The sequence below is a fragment of the Lissotriton helveticus genome, chromosome 7, assembly GCF_964261635.1.
Source record: "Lissotriton helveticus chromosome 7, aLisHel1.1, whole genome shotgun sequence".
Taxonomy (NCBI): Eukaryota; Metazoa; Chordata; class Amphibia; order Caudata; family Salamandridae; genus Lissotriton; species Lissotriton helveticus.
In genome coordinates, this window is record NC_136068.1 from 1483256015 (window position 1) to 1483280951 (window position 24937).

At 47.6% G+C, this 24937-nt stretch overlaps 1 protein-coding gene across 4 annotated transcripts in view; it reads left to right on the forward strand.

The window, feature by feature from the left end:
• LOC144770403 (sacsin-like) overlaps positions 1-24937 on the forward strand; it is a 210032-nt gene that overhangs the window by 163528 nt on the left and 21567 nt on the right. For all 4 annotated transcript variants that reach the window (XM_078654908.1, XM_078654907.1, XM_078654909.1 and 1 more), the window contains exon 7: positions 18605-18693. In XM_078654908.1, coding sequence (XP_078511034.1) covers positions 18605-18693 — 89 coding nt within the window. The remainder of the gene's footprint in view (positions 1-18604; positions 18694-24937) is intronic.

Consider the following 24937-nt stretch of genomic DNA (forward strand, 5'->3'; position numbering starts at 1 on the left):
TTATGCCTATGTACTTTACCTGGGCATTCCGAATTACTTACTGGGATGCCTTCAGGTTGTGCAAAATGCGACAGCTAGAGCGATTTCTCTGGCAGGGCCTAGGACTCGCATGTCAAGTCATTTGAAAACTCTTCACTGAGCCTAGGACTCGAGTGTCAAGTCATTTGAAAACTCAACACTGGTTATCAATGAAAAACAGGATTGATTTTAAGTCTCTTGTGTTGGCCTTTAAGGCTCTGCATAATAGTGGGGCTCAGTACATCAGGAAGAGAAAATACCCTACACCCCAGCCAGGACCTTGAGGTCATCGACACAACATCTGTTACTGGTGCCAAAATTCTCTCAGACCAGGATTGGGGGGGTCGCTCCTTCCTGGTGGTAGTGGGCAGACTATCAAACTCGTTGTCTCCTCCTCTTAGACAAGAACCTGAGCTTCTTAGCTTCAGACGGCAACTCAAGACCTGGCTGTTCCATCAGTAGTGAAGTTGTGTAGGATTGTGAGTGACTAGTGTCTCTCTTTTCAAGGGGGACTTTTTCAGCGCCGGGACACTCCTCTGAGTAGCCGCGCGTTTTATAAATCCCCCATAACATTAACATATTCAACAAAGCCAGCACCGCCATCGCACCCCATCTCCGTAAAGCCATCAACATCTCTTTCGAGACAGCGACCTTCCCGGAGAGCTGGAACCACGCCGAGATCAACCCCTCACTCAAAAAACCCAAGGCTGACCCTAAGGACTTCAAGAGCTTCCCGCCCATCTCCCTGCTCCCGTTCCCGGCGAAGGTCATCGTGAGACCGTCAACAGACAACTGACCCGCTACCTTGAGGAGAACAGCATCCTGGACCCGTCCCAGTCCGGATTCCGCAGCAACCACAGTACTGAAACTGCCCTCATTGCCGTGACCGATGACATCAGGGCCCTGCTGGACAACGTCAAAACCGCGGCCCTCATCCTCCTGGACCTGTCAGCCGCCTTTGACACTGTCTGCCACCGCACCCTACGCACACGCCTCCACGGCGCTGGGATCCGAGACAAGGCTCTGGGCTGGATCACCTCCGTCCGTCTCCCCTCTTTCTGCTCCGAAGCCACCGAGATCATCTGCGACGTACCCCAGGGCCCATCCCTCAGCCCAACACTGTTCAACATCGACATGGCACCGCTCGCCCACGTCGTCCAACTGCATGACCTCAACATCCTCTCCTATGCCTACGACACCCAGCTGTCTCTCTCTCCTTCACCAAGGACCCCGACACCGCCAAAACCAACCTCCACGAAGGAATGAAAGCCGTCGCCTAGTGGATGAAGAACAGCCGACTGAAGCTAAACTCGGACAAGACGGAAGTCCTCATCCTCGGATCCACCCCCTCGGCCTGGGACGAATCCTGGTGGCCGACCACACTGGGAACAGCTTCAACACCCACTGACTACGCTCGCAACCTAGTGTTCATCCTCGCCTCAACCCTATCCATGACAAAGCAGGTCAACGCCGTCTCGTCCTCCTGCTTCAACACACTCTGCATACTCCCCAAGATATACATGTGGATCCCCACCGAAACAAGAACGACGATCACCCAGGCCCTCGTCAGCATGCCCTCGTCTGAATGCCTGATCCTCGACTTCCCTTGCCGCAGCCACATCACACCCCACCTAAGCGACCTGCACTGGCTCCCCGTCAACAAGAGGATCACCTTCAAGCTCCTCACCCACGCACACAAGGCACTCCACAACAGTGGACCAACATACCTCAACAGAAGACTCTGCTTCTACACCCCCAACCGCTTGCTCCGCTCTCCCGACCTCACCACAGTCCCCCGCATCCGAAGAGCGACCTCCGGCGGCAGATCGTTCTCCCACCTCGCCGCCAAGACCTGGAACACCCTCCCCATCCCCCTACGGCAGACCCAGGACCTGCTAACCTTCAGAAGACTCCTAAAGACCTGGCTATTCGAGCAGTAGCAGCTTTACCCCCTCTGTCACCCCCGCACCTTGAGACCCTCACGGGTAAGTAGCATGCTTTACAAATGTATTGATTGATTAACCTCTTCGCCGCGGGGCTAATTCCCCACGGCACGGGGGAGCGGCGCCGCACATGGCGCCGCGGTGCTCATGACGAGCCCAAGCGCGTCATGCAGCACGGTGCTCGTGTGCTGGTGACGAGCCTGGGCTCGTCATGACCACGCCCGCGCAATGGAACGCTCAGCACAGCGGGGAAATTATCCCCGCGTGTGAGCGTTCCACAGCTCATGACGAGCCCAGGCTCGTCACCAGCACACAAGCACCGTGCTGCATGATGAGCCTGGGCTCGTCATCAGCACAGAAGGGGTTAATCAAAACCATTTTATTTGGTTATTAGTACATATTTAAGCTAATTTTACTTAATCAATGTATTCAATCCTAATCGGAGAAATTAAAGAGAAAGGATATAAACGAAAAAACACCAGAGACCCACTGATTATCGAACCCAACTGGAGAAAAAAACCACGGCCACAGAAGGAGAACCAGTACCACAGCGGTAGCGGGTAAGGACAGGCATTGGAGAGCGCGGCAAACCCCCCCCACCCCCCAGCACAGCAACGGGGTTCAGCAAGGGCACAGTGGGGACCAAGAAGTGCACGTCAAAGGGCACACAATCTTACAGCCCCTCACTGTCACCGTGAAGACTACGAGACAAAGCGCTGGCGACCTCAGGAGGTAGCGACGGGGTAGAGACCAGCTTCTCCACAAAGAACAGAAGGAAGACGGGGCGCCAGGGAGCCCCAAAGGGCCAAGTGGAACTGCGCTAACAACCGCGCCAAAAACCAAGCGTGAAAAAATGTGCGCGCAGACATCTTCAGCGACTGCGCCTGTCCCGTTCCTGCCCAAGCCGGGAAAGCCCCTGATGAGATGGGAGGACTGGAGAGACTACATAGACAACTTCATAGAGGTGTTGGAAAATGAAAATGAAGAACAATTCCCGAGTAAGAGGAAGAGGAGAATACTGCTCCACAACTTGGGCCCGGAGGGGCTCCGAGTATTTAAAAACCTGGTCCCTAAGCAAAGAGCGACCACCGACGATGATGTATATGCCCACGCAATCGAGGAATTGAACGAACATTACCGACCAGCGGTATGCGTCTCAATTAACCGATTCAACTTTCAACAAAGAAAGCAAGAAGCAGGGGAGTCGGTGGAAGAGTATTTGACGGCATTAAGGAAACTAGCGTCCACGTGCAATTATGCTGCATTCCAAGATGAGTTTATCAAGGATCAGATCGTGATGCACACCACAAGCAAGGCCGTACAAGAGAAATTATGGTCCAGTGGCGACGTCACACTCAAGGAGGTCATAGCGACAGTGAAAAAAGCGGAGCTGGCACGACGGTGTGCGGAAGCAGCAAAGAAAGAGACAATGGCCTGACCCATGGTGAACAGGATAGAGGAAGAAGAACCCCGGAGGGATAACAGACAAAAAGGTGCCCCACAGAAAGGACCACAAAGGTGGCAAGGGAATCCAGGCCCACCAGGCCGACAGATGGGCGGTGGTAAGAGGAACTGTTACCGCTGCGGAAGCATGACGCACGAGGCCCACCATAGGAAGTGTCCAGCATTTCGCGCCAAATGTTTGTTCTGTGGAATCGTAGGGCACTACGAGAAGGTGTGCCGCAAGAAGTCAACCAGGAGCATGGTACGATACGTGGACCAAGGGCAGGAAGCCCCATAGGATAATGACCGCGAGGAGGAGGACACCGTCCTTTGCATTTATGACCAAATATTATGCGTGGACACCAACAGGTCGAGCAAGCCGGTGCTGGACATGACAATTGGTGGAGTGCAGATAAACATTGTTGCAGACACGGGCTCACCATACACGATAGTCCAGAGGGCAGTATGGAATGAGACGTTCACGCCTCACGTGGGCCCAGAGCTGGAGAAACTGGACATAAGGCCCGTCACGTATAATGGAGACCGCATACCCATGGTGGGGTTCAGACCGCTGAAATTTGAATTCAGAGGGCGGAGCGCCATCTGCAAACTATATGTCTCCGAAAAAGGACCATCAGTGTTAGGATGGCTGGACCATGGCGACCTGGGAATAAAGTTGGATCCGGGAGGAAAGGTCCAAATCCTGCTTACGGAACCGGATGGATGGCCTGACATAGACAAATGGAAGAAGGAATACCCTAAGGTGTTTGGAGGCAAAGTGGGCAAGCTAGAGAAGTTCGCACACAAAATCATACTCAAAGCAGGAGCAGTGCCAGTATCCCATAAGGTGAGGAATGTGCCCCTGGCGGTGAGAGAGGCGGTGCAAGTAGAACTTCGGGAGCTAGAAGATAAGGGCATCATAGAGCCAATCACGTGCGCCGAATGGCTAGTGCCACTGGTGGTGGTGATGAAACCCAGCGGAAAGGTCAGGCTATGTGTGGACCTGCTGGAATTGAACAAAAACATCGTGGTGGAGAAATTCCCCCTACCAAGATTTGAGGAAATGCTCGCCAAGACAAGAGGAATAAAGTGGTATTCCACCATCGACTTAACCTCAGCATACCACCAAATAGCCCTACACCAGGAGAGCAGGAGGCTGACGTCCTTCATCACCCCCTTCGTGTGCTACCAATTTTGCCGTATGCCCTTCGGACTGGCCTCGGCAGCGGCCGTGTTTCAGAAATTGATGCACCAGTTATTCAAGGACATGGAAGGCATCCAGTATTTTCAGGACGACATCCTGATAATGGGGCGAGACAGAATAGACCATGACGCCAAACTCACCAAAGTGCTGGATGTGTTGGAGACAAAAGGCCTGACTGCAAAATGGGACAAATGCCGCCTAGGAATGGAGTCCGTAACATACTTGGGACATGAAATTGGAGTGCAAGGCATCACACCCAAGGCTGAGAATGTGAAAGCGATTTGTGACGCACCACCCCCCACCAGCAAGGAGGAAGTCAGGTCCTTTTTGGGCATGGCAGAGTACTATAGTAAGTTTGTTCAACATTTCGCAACGAAAACCCACCACATGAGGCAGCTAACCAGGGAGAAAGCAACATTCAGCTGGTCAGCAGAAGCACAGGAGGAATTCAACAGCGTTAAGATGGACATCGTGGGAGCTGTACCCCTGCAAGGCTATGATCCCCAGGGCAGAACGGTGCTCACAACGGACGCCAGCGACAAGGGCCTAGGTGCCGTCTTAATGCAAGACAGAGGTCAAGGAGTGGTGGAAACATTGAGCTTTGCTTCCCGTACATTGAGCAGCACTGAAAAGAAGTTCAGCGTCATTGAGAAGGAGATGCTGGCAGTGGTGTGGGCTATGACAAGATTCCGACAGTTCCTGTGGGGGACACGATTTCAGCTAAAGACAGATCATAAACCGTTGGTGAAGGTGCTCCCCTCCAGTGGGCATGCCAGTGCCACACCCAGAATCTCAAAAATGACTTTGAAACAATTGGAATTTAGATATGACGTGGAGTATATTCCAGGCAGCCGCAACAAAGTGGCGGACTAATTGAGCAGGACAGCGGCCATGGAACCAGACGAAGAAGACAGAGAAGGGGGAGAAGAAATGGTAGCCCTAATGGAGGACCAGGAAAGAGTTATTAGCAGACAAGAATGGGAAACCGCCTATGAGGAGGATCTAGTCATCCGGAAGGTGAAGGAATGCATTGTGAAGGGCTGGCCAGAGAAGAGGCACCTCAATGAGGACCTAAGGAGGTACTATGAAGTCAGGGAGGAGCTCTCAGTAGATGACGAAGGAGTGTTCGCATACAGGGGGGACAAGGTCATCCCTCCATCAGGAATAATTCACAGGCTGCTGGCGATACACCACGAAGGGCACCTAGGAATCGGCAAGACAAAGTTAAGAACAAAACAAGGATACTGGTGGCCAGGCATGGACACACAAGCAGAACGGTACATCAGAGAGTGCACTCAGTGCCAAGGAGCGGATAAGACACTCAAGCCTCTGAGGCCGGCATTAGGAAAGTTTGACTCCCCGAGAAATCCGTGGGAGGAATTGTCTATTGACATTTTGGGCCCGATCTTAGATGGTCAAGGAACGCCGAAGTGTGCATGTGTCCTCATAGACAGATACTCCAAGTGGCCAGAAGTAAAAGTAGAAGAGGTAATGGACACTGAAACAATTCTAAGGTTCCTAGATGACACCTTTGTAAGAGAAGGCATCCCCAAGTCAATATTGAGTGACAACGGTCCTCAATTTACCTCAGAAAAATGGACTACGTTCATGGAACGAAATGGCATCCTCTCCAAGCACACTGCTATATATCACCGGGCGGCCAACGGACTGGTGGAACGTTTTAACCGAGTGGTGATGGGATCAGTGCAAGCGGCAATTACGTGTGGCAAGGACTGGGAAAAGGAGATAGGACAAATGATATGGGCATACAGAATCCCCCCCACTGGCACAGGGTACAACCCTTTCCAAATCCTGAGAGGCAGAGACCCATTCACAAGAGACAATAGAATGTGGAAGGAGAAAACAGTAACCAGTAAATGGTCTCCGGCAGTGGTGCAAGCGAACCTGGAAAAAGCACAAGCGGTATACACCAAGTACTACAACGCACGGAGAAATGTGAAAGAGACCGGATTGGAAGAAGGCGAATGGGTAAGAGTCAAGTTGGCGGTGATGCAAAGGAAGGGAGACAGCAAGTACAGCAAACCACTCCAAGTCAAGGAGGTGTATGATCGAGCGGCCTTGTTGAGTGACGGTAACGTGTGGTCCCAAGACCGCATGGCAAGGTGCAACAAGGTACTACATTGGAGTCATGTCGAGCCTGAGCAAGGAGCAATGACAGGGCCCGACAACAGAGCTGAACTTTCTGACTTGGGTGCGGATCTAGAAGATGGAGAAGTGAGGGGATCACAAGACAATCGAATCGCCCCGGGGGGGGACGAAGAGAAGAGAGGAAGGAGAATGGGGGGGAACCCTGCGGAGCCCAACCGTGGGGAAGGCAGTGATGAGACTTTGGAGAGAGACACACATGCTGCCCCGGTAAGGTATACCCGCAGAGGGAGAGCAGTGGTGAGACCTTCCCGCTTCCAAGACTTTGAAATGGGTGAAGGACTGTAAGTTTGAAGTTCATGCAATTGTATTAAAGGGGGGAGATATGTAGTGTTTGCGGTATAGCTGTCCCGCATTGCGTGATAACGCAATGCGGTGGCCGCCATCTTGAGCAGCCGTGCGCATGCGCGGCAGAGAGGCGCAAACGCTGAGTGAGCTACAGATCGGCTCGGCGCTCTCCGATAGCCTGTAGTTAAATAAACCTGTTCAACCCTCTATACAGCCTAGCGTCATCATTGAGGGGAAAGCCTGGGACATTACAACACTCATCTGTGTGTTTATAATATGACGCCCTGCGCTTGTAAAAGTCATCCACTCCGTATGGTTAGTAAAGTGGTTCTCCTCGTGTGCAGCGGGACGCCGTATGCTAACCGATCTTTCCATACTATAACCCTCATGTTTAAAAAAGGTTAAATACGTGATACTCATGTCAGTGTGTCAATATCAGTTACTACTCTAATTTTGTGAAACTGAAAACCTACCCCAGACTACCAGGATTTCCATCACAGCGATCATGTTGGCTTCAGTTTCCCTGAAGCCTCTCCACGGGTCCCTTTGACGGTTTTCCATTGCCTATACTTTTCCATGCTGGGAGGCAAGTTAGCCATGGTCTCAACATCCACTCCACCTATGCAGACTAGTGTGGCTTTCCTCCAACCCTTAGGTTCCCTGAATTCCGCCTGAATTCCTACACTTGCAATCCCTTGGGCGTGCTCACTGGTGGGGCTTCTTGGAGCCATCGGAGTCTTCCTTCATCTCTCCTGGTTGCCGACAATCAAAGCACACGTTGCCCTTTGTGGGATCATAATTCTTTACCTTGTACCCAACTTATTTCTTCGTAAGGGTGGTTTGGACTCTTGCTTGTTCACAGACTTTTGAAACCTTTTAGAGAACTAGTTTTTTTTATCCTTGTTGCTCTCCATCGTTCCCTTTTGCGGCATGCCTACTGTAAAAAAAAAAAAAAAAATTACCCAATCAAGACCTTTTTTTTGCTGACAGTTGTATAGAGGACGTTTTTAATTTAATCTATTAGAACGGAGTATCAACTGCTAAACAAAAGTTCTGGATTCCTCCCCCCCCCCCCCACACAGAACACCAATGTAAGAAAATAGGTTATTAATTGGGGAGGATGTGCCCTATCCAAGTAATAAGTCCCCAAATCTTGTCACGTCGAACACAGTTTATTTTTTTTTATTTTTATAAAAAGTTTTATTTCCGTTTCAATCCTTACTAAACAGTTTATAATCATGCTGCATTGATAATGATAGTACCTGTACACTTCCATTACATCATTTTACAGGTCATATTCACTGAAGTCCCTCCTCCCACTATGGAGCCCAAATGAACCCTCAACCAGGCAATCCCCAAATAACTTCCCTCAGTGCCCATTGCCCTCGGGCCTGGAGAGATCCGGCCTCTTCATACTGTGTCCATGTAGACCAAGGCAACCTCTAGTCTTATAGACTGCCTTTTCCAGTAATGCACATCTATCCCTTCCTCCCTGCCATTTGCCAAAGGCTGCTCTTCACTAATGCTTTTCTATGTCATGTTTGGCAATTTAAGTGTCCTATTCCTACCTGTAAACGTGAAACTCTGCCTTCCCATCTGTCCATGATCCATCACGACCACCTTTGGGTCTATATTGTAAATCTGGTTCCCAGTACTCTCTCCATATGTGTGTGGATTGTGTGCCAGTATGACGTAATGACAGTGCATTCCCATATAACATGGAGAAAATTCGCTCTTATAGAGAGTATAATTGGCTGTGAGTTGTTTGGAGGATTTCATGCAATCTGTGGCTGTCACCTGGAATCCCACCAGGTCAACCACTTATTTAAGAAGTATGCTATGCAAAAGTGGGTTTTCTGCAGTCAACACACCTTGCCTTCCAATGTGTTCAAATGCAGCATTTTAATGTAGTTCTAGTTATCACAGGTAATGAGTGCGGAATCGACATATAGCATGGAATATAAAATATATTTTTCTAGTATTACTTGCATATGGACTGCCACGCCCTCTCTATGGTAGAAGAGACAATCATTCAGTTCAATATGTTAGGATGGCTAGTAATGGAATTGTACAGTAGGGATCTCCAAATCACCAACGTATGTGGTTTGTACACACTTGGCAAATTAGACCTGTGGAGTCTTTGCACTCTGCCCTCTTCCCCCTACCCATAGAAGATGTGTGAGAGAGCGATGTAATGTCTGGAAAAAGGTTTAGGGGAGCAAATATGGGTGGTTTTGAATTATGTAGAATTTGTGGAAGGGACACCATTTTAAAAAGGACATTGACCCATAGTAATGAGTGGTAGTTTGGACCGGTTATCAAGGTCTCCTGGCTCTTTCTTAGTAACAGGTTAATGTTAAGGTTCCAACTCGGGTTCGGGTCTGTCATGATCATCTTGCCCAAATATGTGAAATGAGTAAAGGCCACCTTACATTTTGATATTTAGGCGTTTGGGGAGGAGGGACTAGCCACTAGGTGCATGTATGTTGATTCCCCCCAGTTTACTTTGGATTCCGATGCAGTTTTGAAGACCCATAGCATATGGAAGCTCTCAGGATAGTGGCTTCATGGCATTGAACAAAAAGTCCTTTGGACCTTCACACCATCGGAATTCCCTTGTTTAGTCCATTCCACCTCAGGCTTGATGACCAGGGCAAAGAGAAAGGGGAAAGAGAGCACCCCCATTGGGTACCATGGCAAATCTGGAAAGGAAGTGAAAGGGCACCATTAACATGAACCTGGGCCACGGGGAGGAATAAAGGACTCTCACAAAACCAAGAAAATGGCAGCCAAGCTGCATCCTTAGGTAGACCGCTAGCTTAAAGGGCCAGTGTACTTTATCAAAGACTGTTAAAACAAGCATTTGCAATGCAATAGGCCTCACATTTACGTGAGTTTAAGCTACTGGCATTGTAAATGACAATGCCTTTTATTTATGTTTTAAAAACCTATTGCATTGCAAATGCTGGTTTTACCTAGCCATGTTGTAGGGTGCAGGACCATATGTGGCCAAATTAGGTCACATGGGACCTCTTTTGGCTGCATATAGTACTGCACCCTGCAGAAGATATGGTAAATCCACCCTACCCATAATGCATTGCATGCAAGACAGTACCACAACTACATTCAACTAGCTATATCCATATATAAAATTAGTAGGTTTGAAATGTGACAAAATAATTATTCTTTTAATTCCAGATTAGGTTCTACTATGTGGCGCTGCTGAAGGGAAATTAATAGAAGGTCTCCCATAAATGTGATATGTGCTAGTAAGTAAAAGTAACCACTGCCAGCCGTACAAAGGACAAATCTTGCATTAGTGGGAAATGAACTATCGTACATTATGAAACCTCTATTAGTTAATGCAGTGCACAGTCTCTGCATGTAACCAGAGAGCCACAGAATTGAATCCTGTTTGGTGAGAAAAGTGACTTGTGAATGTCCCAGTCCCAGTCTGTTACAGAAAGCACTGTGAATATGTAAGTCATTATTTTAAACTTGATTTACACATACTATACAATAGGCCGCTACAAAATGCGTAAAAAGGCTTAAGATAAAGTGTCCAAAATACAGATTTTAGTACTACCGAGACTGTAAATTGTGCAGTCTTTTTTAACAACTGTTAAATGCACACACTTCACAGCTCAGCTGGTAACTCCCTTGCCGTACCAGTCAAAAATAATTCATCTGTGTCATCAGGAAACTTCAAAAGACCCATCAGTTAAAGCCAATACCTGCTTCCAAGCACCTTTTACATTTGCAGATTGACCAGTTGTGCACACTTACATTTCTTTCAGACAGCAAGCACCCTGGCAAGAACATCTCCCTCAGTTTCATAACAAAAGAGACGCTCGCCCTGCCTTACGTTTCAGCTGAAGCATTTCAACTCTCGAAATTAACCGTCCCGGACAGCCCACTTTTAACAAAAAGTAGGGAAACCGTTTATCTTGAATTTGAAAAGTATGGGCTCATCATGCCCCTCTGATCCCTCCCACTTCGACCACTGAGTGAGGATCGAGTTTACACAAATGTCCTGATGTACAATGGGAACTTGGGGTATGTAGCCTCGAAATGTAGATGTAGTGAAGTAGAAGGAAGTGCTAGGATGGAAGAGAAGAGTTTGGGGGTGGGGGGAGTAAGAGGTTGCTTGGATATGATATGGAAGAAATAAGAAAAGGTGTGAACTTAAGAACGGTTGTGGGGAAAGGGGTGAGGAGAAAGAATGCAGCAAGGGGTGTAGAGGAGGTAATAGAAGGGGATGTCGGGGAGAGTAAAGTGAAAAGCAGATTAGAGAAAAATTGAAGAAAATGAGTTGTAGAGAAGGAAAGTGACAAATAGATGATTGAAAGGGAAAGGATAGAATATGAAAATAGCATCTGGAAGGAAGCAGACAGTGCGAGAAAACAATCTGAAGCTGAGGGTGGACAGTAAGAAAATATAGAACTAGACACACAGACTTAAAATAAACAGGAAAGAAAGAACTAGACACACCAACGTAAAATAGAAAAAGAAAAAGTTCGATAGAAAGAAAGAAAAGAGAAACGTAGAGAGACACAAATAAATTAAAAAGCGCAAAAAGACAAAAGAGATCTGGAAAAACTAAGAAACTGATAACCGAATGGCACAAAGAACGAAGAACATAAAAGACTGAAAAAAACAGAAATACCAAAAGAAAAGAAGAAATGTGCAAAGTATAAAAAGAATAAAGCGGAGAAACAAACAAAGAAAAAGTAGGGCGATGCAACGATGCAAAAATCGAAAACAAATATGGAAAGAGATGGGGAAAAAAGAAGGAACACAGATAAACGGCAAAAGAAAAAAAATCTGAAACGGACAAAGAAAAAATTACACACACAACCCAAGAGGACGAACGGTTTATACAAAGACAAAGAAGGGAGTGATTTGGCAGTCTTAGTTTGTTGCAGGGTTCTTCTCATTTGTGCATTTTAAAATATGAACAATACACCCCTACTATTCCCGTCCTTCTGTGCCTGGTTGTCTTCCCCAATCCCCGCTTGGGACGGGGGGTTGCATTCTGAAAGATCCAGCCCATCTTTCAACGAGCCCTAAAAATACCTCCCGAGTAGCCGGTCATTTGGTGCTTTTCAGAGTTCACCGTAAAGGAAGATTAAAGGGATGGCTTCCAACTGTATATTTGTGTTTTTGGTGCTCGCGGGGAATCGCTTTCCTTGCATTAATTTTGTTAGTTGTTTAATACCCCAGAACTGATTTCCGTCATTAGCAGTGACTTGCTGATTGAGATAAAGTTGCTCAAATATTGAAAAAGGAAGTGCCCCCAACAATCATTATAGCGCTTACTTTCTTCTCACTCTGGAAAAAACAGGGATTTCTGCTACATCCTAACCTACTGAAGTCGGCTCTATTTTTGGGACGAATGTCGCATGGTATCCGTTGGCTTTTCGTGTCCAGAGCCCCGCAAAACAGGATGAGTGGCCCAGAGCCAGCAGGGTTTCCTGAGGCTGACCCGGGCTATTGTTCATCCAACCGAGGTCGTTCCCCCATTGTGCTGACGGCATGTTCCCGGGCGCTCTGAGTTCCCCCCGCAGAAGGCAGGTTAGTAGTAGCCATGGAGGCTGTCAGAGGGTGATGTGCAAGAACAGTACTTATCTAAACTCAATAACACAGGGCAGCCCAGGGGCGACATGGCTATCATTCGACAGAGGGAGACTGCGCTGACAGGAAGCTAAAGGGGAGGACTACTCTCGCACATGTGTGAAACCTCAGGGGGGGGGTTGGCAACATCAGTCTGCCACCACACGAAACTTATCTCGTCCGAGCGCTATTCTCCATTACCATAGGCTGGTTACAGCTTTGGGAAAACAAGGGAAGCAGGCTGCTTCTACCTTTTAGCACTCTTCACAGCAATCGGGAGCAAGTGGTATCTTGGAGGGAAGAAAAAGGGGCAGCTTTCTTCATCACCAGAGGCAGCCTACATCTCCCTGCCCTTTTAAATGCAGCTTGTTTCTACGCTCCGAGCGAGAAGGCACAGACTCACAAAGTAAAGGGGCCAGTAGCCATGGAAGGATACAAATGACGTCATGGCCGTCATGAGGAGGGAATAACAAGCCTAAAACAACTCGGAAGGTAGCATTTAGGACCGACAAAGACACACACCAATGAAAATTATGGGCGGAGAGTGGGAGGGAGCTTTCACTGAGCTTCCACTCCATACTGAATACTGCATGCCTTGAAAAACAAGCAGGGCATGTGCGCTGCTGCTATAGGCTCGACCTAAAAATTTAAAACAACAGAGCTGCATCTCTCTGGAGTCCACTGGTTTGTGTTAAGGCCACTTGAAGTCTAAGCAGGCAATGCATAAAGGGACTGATTCTAAGTTGACCTCAAAGAACTAGACCACGCTCTACTGATGCATGACTCTCAATCAGGGATCTTGTAGCCCCCAGGTGTTCAATGTCTACATTCTCTGTAAACCGCCCACATGCTTCCGGACCGTAATCTTGATGAGGAAGTGATCTTAAAGTCGTCTATGGAGAATATGAGCTCCTGACATTGAGGCTGTCTTGCTAGCTGGTACAAATATGTAGTCTATTCTGGACTGTGAGCAATGGGTGCTGCAGAAGTGCATGAATTGTGTGGTGTGCTTGTGTCATTAGTGCCAAGTATCTACCAAGCTGCGGGATGAAGCTTTCGCAAGAGTGCCCTTTGCTCGGTACATAACAGGGTTGAAATCTCCACCCACACCTATTGTTCCGAGGGGCACCTCTAGGAGCTCGGTAGAGAGATTTATTAACACTGCCATTCCTCAGGAGCCCCTAGTGAAACCAGCATGGAATGACTTTGGCGTACTCATATCGGCTTCGGAAATTGCACTGGGTCCCCATACGGTGGGTCTCCTTCAGCATGAGAACATCATGCACATTTTATTATAATAAAGGAGGACCTCCTCTTTTTGATTTTGACAAGTAAGATATTCATATTCCAATAGTGCCGTAATCCATGGGTGCTTTTTAGTTTTTGAACCAGGAGAACCCCACCCATATGAAAGTGTATGTTACGTCTGAATGTTATGCTGGAGGAGTTTGGCCATAATCAAATCGTAACAGGTGTTTGTTAAGCGCGACTACTCACCTGTAAGGGTCTCAAAGGGCTGGGGTGAGTTTTTTTTGCACGTTCCAGTCAATCAAGGAGGGGGTCTGTCAAAGAGCCAGGTTTTGAGGTTTCTTGCTAAGATGGGTATTGATGTTATCTGTCTGAGGTGGAGCAGGTCGTTCCAGGCTCTGGCCGCGCGGAAGGAGAAGGAGCGGCCTCCCAATCTAGTCTTTTTGGTGCGGGGGACCACGGCATAGGAGAGCTGGGCTGATCATAGGGTCCTTTGGGGTGCGTGGAATTTGAGTCGGATATTCAGGTATGCTGGTCCGGAGTCATGGAGAGCCTTGTGAGCATGGCTTAGCATCCTGAAGGTGACTCTAGCTTCGATGGGGAGCTATTGGAGTATGCGCAGGTGCTGGGAGATGTGGCGGTGTCTTGGCAGGTTGAGGACCAGTCTTGCAGTGGCGCTTTGGATGTTCTGTAGTTTGCGGTGAGGTTTTTGTTTATTCCGGCATCGAGAGCGTTGCTATAGTCGAGCCTGCTGGTGACCAGGGCGTGAGTGATGGTCTTTCTGTGTTTGAGGGGGATCCATTTGAAGGTCTTACATAGGAGGGAGATGGTGTGCAAGTAGGTTGGCGCGATGTCGTTGATCTGGCAGTCCATTTTGAGCTCTGAGTCCAGGATGATTCCCAGGTTGTGGGCGTGGTCAGTGGGGGTGGGCTGGCTTCCGAGGGAGAGGGGTACCAGGTGTCGTTCTGGGCATCTGGGCATATTGCTGGTGAAGGAAGCATGGGTCCAACAGTGGCGAAGAGGAGGGGACCTGCCTGCCTCCCCGGAGTAGGCAGAGCGTCAGTGAATTGCATGTATGTCACAAGTAACCCTTGTGTCAGTTGTGTGGAATGCCTACTATCCTTCCGGTTGCTAACAGAGCAACAGCAAACCAACAAATAAAACAATCTAAAATGGACTAAACTCAATTGCCCACACTCCCTTCCCCCCCCCCATCCCATGAAGCAGATGTCGCCCCTAAGTAAAATTGTAGCCAAATAAGCAAAGTTAAAACAAAACTAGTCAAACACAGTATAGGATAACAGGTAGGGGGGAGGTGGCGGGGGGTAAAGCTGATCCTGTCACTTTGCTCTGAAATCGCCAAGATGGCTGTGGAATTTCTGGGTTTACAAGGGACCCCAAATCAATGTTCAGGTTGGGTTGCTGTTGTAGGTTGCAAAAATGTAAATACTTATATTCTGTGTGATATCGGGTGTGCATCCTCATAGCTCCCAATGCATTGGGAATATCTTTCTGCTATTAGCTTGGGCAATCTATGTCTGGTTTCAGACAATTCTGTTAACTCATTATCAGGAGAATTATTGGCTTTGTCTTCAGGAACACGGCTGCGCGGTGTGTCTCTGAGTTGGTAGCGGGCATGCCTACGATCTCCATCTCTGGGCCTTAGATGGTCTTTATGGGCCTCTTGATGTTGTTGGGTGGGTGACTCATTGCTCTGGGTGTTGTAGCACTTTTCTTTCCTCAAAACACTCCGATGCTTCTTCTGGTGAGTCAGAGAACAAAGATTTTGCCATAAAATTTGACAATCAGCCTGGCCGGGAACATCCTCCATAGTAGAAGTCCATTACTCCACCGCATGCCTATAGTCTGGAAGGTGCATTATCTTAGTATTTTTTCAAACTTAGGTCTCAGATGCCTTCCTCCGCAGCACTTGGGTCTCTTACTTAGTTGCCCTCATCTCTGAAGTCACCAGCATCAACTCTGCAGACTCGAGCAATGGTGTGCACATTTCATCTAAATCCAATTGGGTCCAGCCCCTGTCAAAGGAAAGAGGCCAAGTCCCAAGCGTCAATCTTCTCTTGGCAAAGGGACATCCATGGCAGATAGAGGGTAGTCCCCGTCGTACCAGGAATCCTCAATGTGGGCTCCAGCCAACCCAATGTGTAGGGTGTTCACCCACGCCACATCCCTTCCGTGTCCCGGCTGTATGACTGGGGTACAAAACACACACGTTCAATAATTTCAGCCTGGGTTCCTTTCCCTCGTAGTTATGGCACAGACCAGACAGACTTAAATTAGGAAAATGTGTTCACTATTTAGCAACATTCAAACAGTCAAAAGTCCAAACAAAACACAACACAGCCAATTTTTAAATAAAAAAAAAAAAAATGTAGTAAGAAACGGTGACACCGAAATGGCTACAATCCAATAAGGGGGGCCGGATTAATGATTTTTTTAAAGTTTTGAGACAAAAAGTGCCAAGAAAAATTAAAGCTCCAGTCACCAGGAACTAGGTTAAAAAATAGGTTGCCTGTGATGGAGCAGAGGTTGAATGTACAAGCAGGCCATCTGGTCAAAGTTTTTACCTTCTCCCTTGTCTTTTTTTATGGAAGTTGAAATCCTTCAGCAGGGCAAGGTTGAAGGCTGTATCCAACAAAGTTCTCTTAATTCCAGATAGCTGCTGGACAAGGTCCCTCTGATGCTATTGGTTTTAGCTGGAAAGAGCCAGAGGCAATAGCAAAAAACTGAAGACGTATTAATCCGCTTACATACTCTACTGGGCCCAGAACCTTTTCTTGATCACACATAGATGCCACTTTCAAGGCATGCTTTTTTCACCTGTGAATCATACACCAGCCTTTCTCTTAGAAAGTCATTACCGTCGCTGCTTTTGTGCATTCTTGTCTTGATGCTGGAAATTCTATATGGAAATTCCCCAAAATAGCATCTAACGCTTTCAGCTTATTGAGAATGCTACAATTAGAAGTCTTAAAGACGTAAAGCATATGACCTTGTTTCGGATCATCTCTGTCAACCTCATTGACCACTAGTAGAGAAGAGCATCCTTTTTAAATTTGTCTGGAAAAAGTGTGCGTTAAAATCAGAAGCACAGCTTTTATATAGGCTACCTAAGAGCAAATCTTAACAATAGGGGCTGGGCTTTTGGCGTGCAAGAAGCTCAAATATGGATAACCATTGCCCTGGAAATCCAATTCTATACCCAACCATTTGAATTTCTGAAAAAACTTTTTTTAAATTGAATCTTTATGTTACTACTTAGCTGAATTCTCTGTTCATCATCTCCTCCTCGCCATGTACCCCCACCTGAAGAACTAACTGCCTTTTTCTGTTTCCACTCTTTTTCTGTATTGATAATTCCCCAAAACTCTTAAAGTCCACTTATTTCAGAATTAAATCATGGCTGTGTGTTTCAACCTACATAGGAGCACGGTGGTGCATTCCTAAATAGATTCTGTGAACAGGAACAGCTTGTATTGTGAAAGATCCAGATGATACATGTTGAACTTAACAAGCATAGCTGTTGTGTTTCATGAAAAACAGAAAGGAAGGCCACGGGGAGGGTGGGGGACAAATGATTAAAAACCTTGCCTCCGCACCAGACAAAGGGGCACGTTTCTCCACAAATAACAATTGCCATTAATTATCATAGAACAACTATACATATCTGACTTACGTTCTAGAATCTGTTCATGTTCTTGGGGAAGTTCAGGCATCTGAAGATTGATCTGGCAGGTAAATAGTTTTTTTTTAAATGTTATGTTTGTTGAAGGATCATCAACTTGCGGTTAGATGATCCGCTTAGTTTTAAGCAGTATGTTTTAGAGTAGGTGTTGTCTACAGATAGATCATGGAGGTGCATGGCTGTTAACAGCTGAGCAATTTTACAAAGTTGATGTAGTGGCCCAACACAAATTCTCAATATTGTTTTTGAGACTTCTAAATTTATTTACATTGTAAGAAAAGTTTACATGGTGACTTTGAAGAAGGGACTGCTTTTGAAAGTGTAACACTACAACATTTTTAATTCAAAGATACATAACATTACTACACCATTGAACACACAACCAATAAGCAGAAACCACTTTTTGACCAGCATGTGAATCCAAAATACATTTGCACTGTAGAAGACAAAACTACTTACTTGCAAAGAAACATAATAGTTGTGTAGATTAGTATCTGGTATAGTTTTACATACAAACCACTAGTCTTTCTGAGATGCTAAAGCACATATTGCGCTTCTAACAAAATATAAATTAGCTTAACGATTGAAGTACACATTTCTCCAAATATAGTGCTAAAACGTGGCTAATGTTAGAGCCTGGGTTGATATTTAGCAAGCCATATTTTGGATATGCATGTGGCTGATGCCCATTTTTTTATAATGGTATAGAATGGACAGAGCTTTGAAGTATGTAACTGATCTTGGAAGATGTGTCTTTGTGTTTCTGCTTTCAAGAATTCAGCAAAGAATGTCAATTGCTTACTATTTAACCAGAGAAGTGAATAAATGTTCAAAGTGTGCTCTGGTGGGAATGCTATTTTACAGTGGCACATACCATGCATTCGTTCTCATATTCATTACACTAAGGCTTGCCTGATTATTCCATTTCAGTCTGTGCATTATTTTTAAAAGAATGTGTACTATTTTCTCTTTTTCCAGACTTCTTCTGCCAGGCCTGATAGGGCGATTCCTGCCAAGTGATCTCAGATCTGGTGTCCTTCAGCATCTTCAGAAGATGGGAGAAAGTCGTAAGTTGTCTGTCTGAGCATAGAATCTACTTCACTTCTACTGCAAAACAATTTCTCTTACTATATTATAAGGGCCATTACTCGTAAGTTCATAACAATCAAGAGGGATGGACTTCTGCTTTTCATAGCATATCTAGAGTACCAACGAAGAGCACAGCGAATACAAAACACTACTGTACCTATACAGACATTTGACCGGTACAAAGGTGTGGAAGGAAGGTGCTTATGTATGTGTTTAACACAAATGCGACCTCGGGCCCATGGTGCCATGGAGGTTACAAACTATGAATCTATAGATAGCATCATAAATGTTCTTCATCTTTGTTTTATTTCCATCCAGAAAGCAGTCCAGTCTCTCAAATGCATAAGCTGAGAAAATTATATGAACAATTGATCATTCAAAACAAACTTGTGAGGGGAGGGTCCCAAGAGGAAAGTATTCTGTTGTAGGGAGACCTAGAATCTTGTGTATATGTATCAAAAGAGGACTCAAAATTTACGAAAATTTGTAAGGAGAGCAGTCAAAAACCAACCTAGCAGCAATGCTTTATTAAGGGCGTTGCCTTATTCATCGTACATTTTTATGGTGCCAAATGCGCTCCCTGATTACAGGGAGTACTATTTATGAAAGTGGAGCAGGATCCAGGGTTGCAGACTACAAGTCTTGAACCCCTTCAAAAACGAATACTTAACTACTAAAAGGCCCAGGAGATCATGAAAATGGAGTCCAGATGCATAGGTGTGTTAATCCTCCAGAATCCTATAGGTAAACAATTTTCTGTAGTATTGCAGCCCCGGAAGGGGGTCCCTGGTTTTCCTCAGAACCAGGACCCCTTTATGTCTATCAGTTATTATTCATACAGCAATCGCTCTTTTAATATGCATTAAGTGCTGAATGTGCTTGTCTTTAAATTGAGTAGTTCCTATATCAGAGGGGGTAAATGCCCATGAACACTGAGAACACTCACACATTACAGATTCTGAGCAAATGAGGAATGTGTGACTACAAGGGTCCCTTTAATTGTTCCTCTATGGGGCATTGATCCCCTCTGACATAGAAATTACAAGCAGGTGAAAGAAATCAAAAACATTTGAAAATGTTCGGTCAAATGCAAAACAAAAGTTACAATATGGAGGCAGTTGTGATGATTAAATGTGTGCACCTCAGGTCTGACGGAAACCATGTGAAAACTTGCCTATAAAACACTGTTAGAACTGGGATTTCTGGTTGGGTAAGGCTTGCGCCAAAGCCAGGCAGAAACCATCACTCTAGTCAGGGCAAGGGAGTCACACGCCAAGATAACCCCTGCTCACCCCCTTGGTAGCTTGGCACGAGCAGTCAGGCTTATCCCGGAGGCAATGTGTAAAGCATTTGCGCACGCACACAGCAACAACATCCCAGGCACACCACAAAAGGAACTCCACACAAGGTTATATAAACATAGCCTTTGTATTCTCAAAACACATCAGATAGTGTGACGGGGAGGACCCGGACTCGGGCCCTCCCGGCTTACCTTTACCTGTCTCACCTCTTTTTGTGCAGCACACAGATACCTGGCAAACGGCTGAGGACACGGTACATCCCCTTCTGGACACGGAGGAGCCGTGTTTCTTTAACTGGGCGGAACTTGACCCTGGCCCTGCCCACCTGCTGGAGGTAAAAGAACGCCCTAACCAGAGTCAGGTGTGTTTTTCACCCGGAGGAGTCGGAGAGTGGCGGAGCGAGAGAGGAGCGGAGTGGAGCAGGACGGAGGACGGAGAAACGGAGATCGCAGTCGAGGAAGAGACGGGAAAGCAGAGGAGGAGGTCGGGAGAGGAGACGTACGGAGAACATCAGCCGGAGGAGTCGGGAGAAGAGAGGAAGAGGACGGGAGCAGAGACGCGCCCAGAGCATCGGAAAGCAGAGGCGGGAGAGGCACAGCGGAGGACGGGAGCCGGAGCTAGGAGGAGAGAGACCAGCGACTACAACGACAAGCCGGGAGGCCAACGGGAAGGCGCTTCGCTCAGCCACACTTCACATGAAGTGTGGCTAGAACAGGTACGGTCACTGTTCACGGGTTGGGCGGGCCGTAAGTGGGGAAAACCCCCCCCTTGACACCAGCCAAGACCTTAGGTGTAACACAACCCCCCCCCTCACTTCACCGACACCTCATTCTGGGAGAGCACGTGTGGTCCCTCACTCCCCACCCCGAATACGCTCTTAGACAATTGCGTGATTTTGGTTTCTTTCTCTTTTGGGCGGCGTCCCTGCCGAGAGTGGAGACACGGCGGACTCAAGGCCTACAACACCCAGAAGGCAACGGGAGTTCCGAAAACAGGAAGCGACGAAACAAGCAGCTGAGGACGCCGACAACCCCCTCCCGTTTTACAGAGTACCTGTACAAAAGAGGAGACAATACAAAATAATAAAACCCTCGTTACCAAGAACCCCCGTGTCAGTCAGTTTGTTCGAGAGCCCGGCCAAAAGCTCACAGATAGTAATCACACAATAAACATTGTGCCAACTGGCACGGGCAATATTCACAAGGGATTATTTACACAGGACAGGGCCACGTGGGCTACTGTCAGGATCAACACTTAGTAGAAATTAGTACAAGTAAAAATAGATCATAAACCTACAACCAGTAGCCACTGGTAATCACTGTACTCCACCTCAACCTGTAACATAACTTTACGGTATGCACAGTCACATCAGGCGCGAATTACCTCCTGCGCCAACCTCACCTGCATGAACACATTATGCAATCTCTCACTAGTCTAAACACATTAGACCCTACCTCCTAAGTATAACTCACATTAGGGGCGTAAATCACACAGTGAAGTACAATCTCACTAGCACAAACTTCCATAGGTAAAACAACCTCATAATCATAAACCACAGTTTTAGAGGTATCATATACAGGATGCACAAAAAATACTATACACAATACATTTCATAGCACCACATCACTTTAGCACAAAATCACAATAGGGCCTTGCACCCTATACATCCACCAGCCCCCCAGGCCAACTGGCCATACAAGAAAGGGCTCAAATGCCCTGTGTCAAGAATGTCAGGGCGCGCTGCCAATGCCTCGCCTGTCAGGGGTGCGCCATCTGCGCAAACTTAAACGTTGCAGCTGGCACTAAGTGCTGCGCAGCTGTGGAAGGCCTGGCACCTCTGTGCCACTTCTGGGATTCTCTCACGCATTGCGCCTCATGGTGGAGCCAAGTGGCTCTGGAATCAACTGTGCCCAGGAGCCCACTGGCTCCTTCCATACTCAAATATGGCCCCAAACGATGGCTCTGCAAATACACATTCCCCCTAGAACTGTGGCCCTCAGGGGCAAGAACATGGGCCCCTCTGGCCCTCGGGAACCCCTTCTGGGGCCCTTTAGATAAATGGGGCCATCGCTGGAGCCCTCGGCCTCAGGAAAATAATGGGGGCGGGGAAGCCACCGAGACTCCTAAAACAAACATGCCCCCTCGTTGGGGCGGCCCTCTCGCCAGCGGGGCCGCCCAGGCAATGCGCCTAAACTTGTCTATCGACACTGGGCCCCCCGCAGGGGTCCTCTTGGGAGCCATCTTCACATTGAAGCGGCCCACTGGGCAACTGGGGCCGCTCTGACTCTTTGCCTCCACGGGCACCATCACATTCACGAGCTGCCGCCCCCACTGAGCCCTACTCACCGGCTCTGTCGGGCGGCTCTTCCTTCCCATCGGCGGCGGCTCTTCTTCTCGCGGCGCTGGGCGTCCCTCTACTCCTGGGAATCCCGCACTGCCGATGGCTGCCTCTGCTGCCGGGTCTCTTCACCCGGGCCTCCTCAGACAGCATCTGTGCTTCTCTCGGCGCAGTGGGCGGGGCTCTCTCGCTCCCGGGAGCCTTGCGGGGACCCGCAGCGCCGTGCTTCCTCCAGGTACAACTCCTCACTGCCGCAGGGCTCTCTCCGCTCATGGAAGCCCTACCGAGCCGCCATACTCCTTCTCTCCCTGCACGGGGGATCCATGCGGCACGGCTTCCTTGGGACTTCCCTCAGGTCTCACAAGGTCACGCCCATGTCCCTACGATGGGTGCCTGACTTCCGGGTCACATTGGCAGCGGCTCGGCAACGTTTTCCAAGGCAGCTCGGGCTGCGGCGGTGATTCTTCGGCGGCATAAACGGGGTGGCACCCGTATTTTTAAAAATATGTTTTCAAAAAGGCAAAAAGCGGGGTAGGCTCCCTGCCAAGATCGGGCTATAAAGCAGGGTGGGCTCCTGCTAATTAAAGTACGCAAAATAGGCGGGGTGGGCACCCGTGATGAGCCCAAGGAGGAGGGAATCCCCAGACAGGGGGAATCCCTCGCACCCGCTGCAGCCCAGCGCTGCAGGGTTAAAATAAAGCACTCCCAGAGGGGGATAAAGCGCAGAAAGAGCCAGGGACACTTGAAAATAAAGGCCAGCACTCCCAAGGTGTTGGGGCAGCCCCAAAGTCTCTTCAGGGTCCTGGAAATACTCCAGCAAGGCAGAAGGGTCCCCCAGAAGTCCTCCAGGCATCCAGGGGCTGGGCAGGGTCCAGGGAAGCAAGCCTTCTCCTGGGCCCCAGCAGCAGCAGCACACCCCTGGTTGTTTCAAGTTAAGCACAAGAACATTTTCATGGGGTCACAGCCCCTCTTTTATACACCATTTCCTTAGTTTCCAAGGTGCAGGCAAGGGGCGAACCAGAGGCAACTGGTTCTTGTGCACTTTGTTTTGCTCAGCCCCTCTGCCTATTCACAGGATGGGTCAAGGGCATCAGACACACCACAGGGGGTGGAGCCAGCACTGTGGAGGGAAGGCCCAGCCCTATTCAGGTCCCAGGTGCACTCCTCCCTCCCATCAGCATGCAGATCTCTCCATTCACCACCAGAGAAGACCCATCCTGACTCCTGGAGCCAGGCACACCAGCCTGTTCCAGCCAATCCCAAGCCAGACAGTCAATTCACATTCACTGCACAGACATGCCAACTTCTAGAAGTGGCACTTCCACACTAGACGCAATAAATCCGCGCACATCATCGCGCAGCATTTAATCTCACAATTTTGCACATACCAAACTCGCCCCTGCACTCCCCACACATCAGGAACTACCATGGACACACACATTCCCCATGCATTCCTATGGGAGGGCAGGCCACTCATCACTCATACACAGAGAGCGCACGCACTTTACACTGGACCACAGTGAAAAATTGCGCAGAGGCCTAAAATCACCAACACCAGGTTACAGAAACAGGCTAGGCAAATGCAAAATGTTTTGGGATGAACCTGCCAAAAGGGCCAAGTCCAACAAACACCTTCAAAGACTTATTTGGCAAATACTTTTTTTCTGCAAATACTTTTTTTCTGCAGTGTTCACAATTTAAAGAACACACAGATTATTGACTCCGAATCCTCCACTAGGAGCTCCACCGAGATCTGTAATTGTAAAATTACGGAATCACAGAGATTGATCTTCAATCTTGCGCATGGCACCAGAAAAGGAAGAAATTCACTATCTAAGAACAAGAATATCATTATTCCTTGACTTCTCCCAATCTGTTAGGATGATGATAAAAGCATTCGTTGACATTAGAAAAAAACTCTGATTAACTAAAGTGCCATATGGTGCAATGCTGTACTAAGTTAGTATCAGATCGGAGTCCTGAGTTTAACCTCTGAAGCGAAACACATAAACACTATTTGATGAGTGCATGATGTAAGGATAACAAACGTGCATTACCATTCTTTATTTCACGTTATATAATGCTACAAAACTGAATAAAGCTGGTTTAAAAAACAAAAGAATCCGATGGAAAGATGACATTAGTGTATTTGTGACTTACGGAGAAGCTACAGACTCCTCAAAAGGAACTTTGGATGGTTGGGCAATGCTGCTCTCGGAAAGCAGAGAAGCTGACATAAAAACAAACTTGCAAAAATGTATCGGAATTGAGTGACCATAATTAGAATGGGCCGTGAGTGACACTGCATATTTGAGGCAGCTACATGCAGGCTGAATGCTCACAACATTCTCGTGCAGAAGGAGGAATCTAACACTTCTCCCTCCCTACTAACAACAAATACAAAACTCCTAGTAATAACACACTGCTGGAAAAGTGATTGCACAACATTTGATGACAATATATGGAAATTCTATAAGTTGATGTACAGAACATTTCAAGCATTTTCAGTACAACTTAAGTCAAACGTTTTGCAATCTTTTAACCACTTTGGCATTTTATTCACCCTGACCAGATATCGCCTGG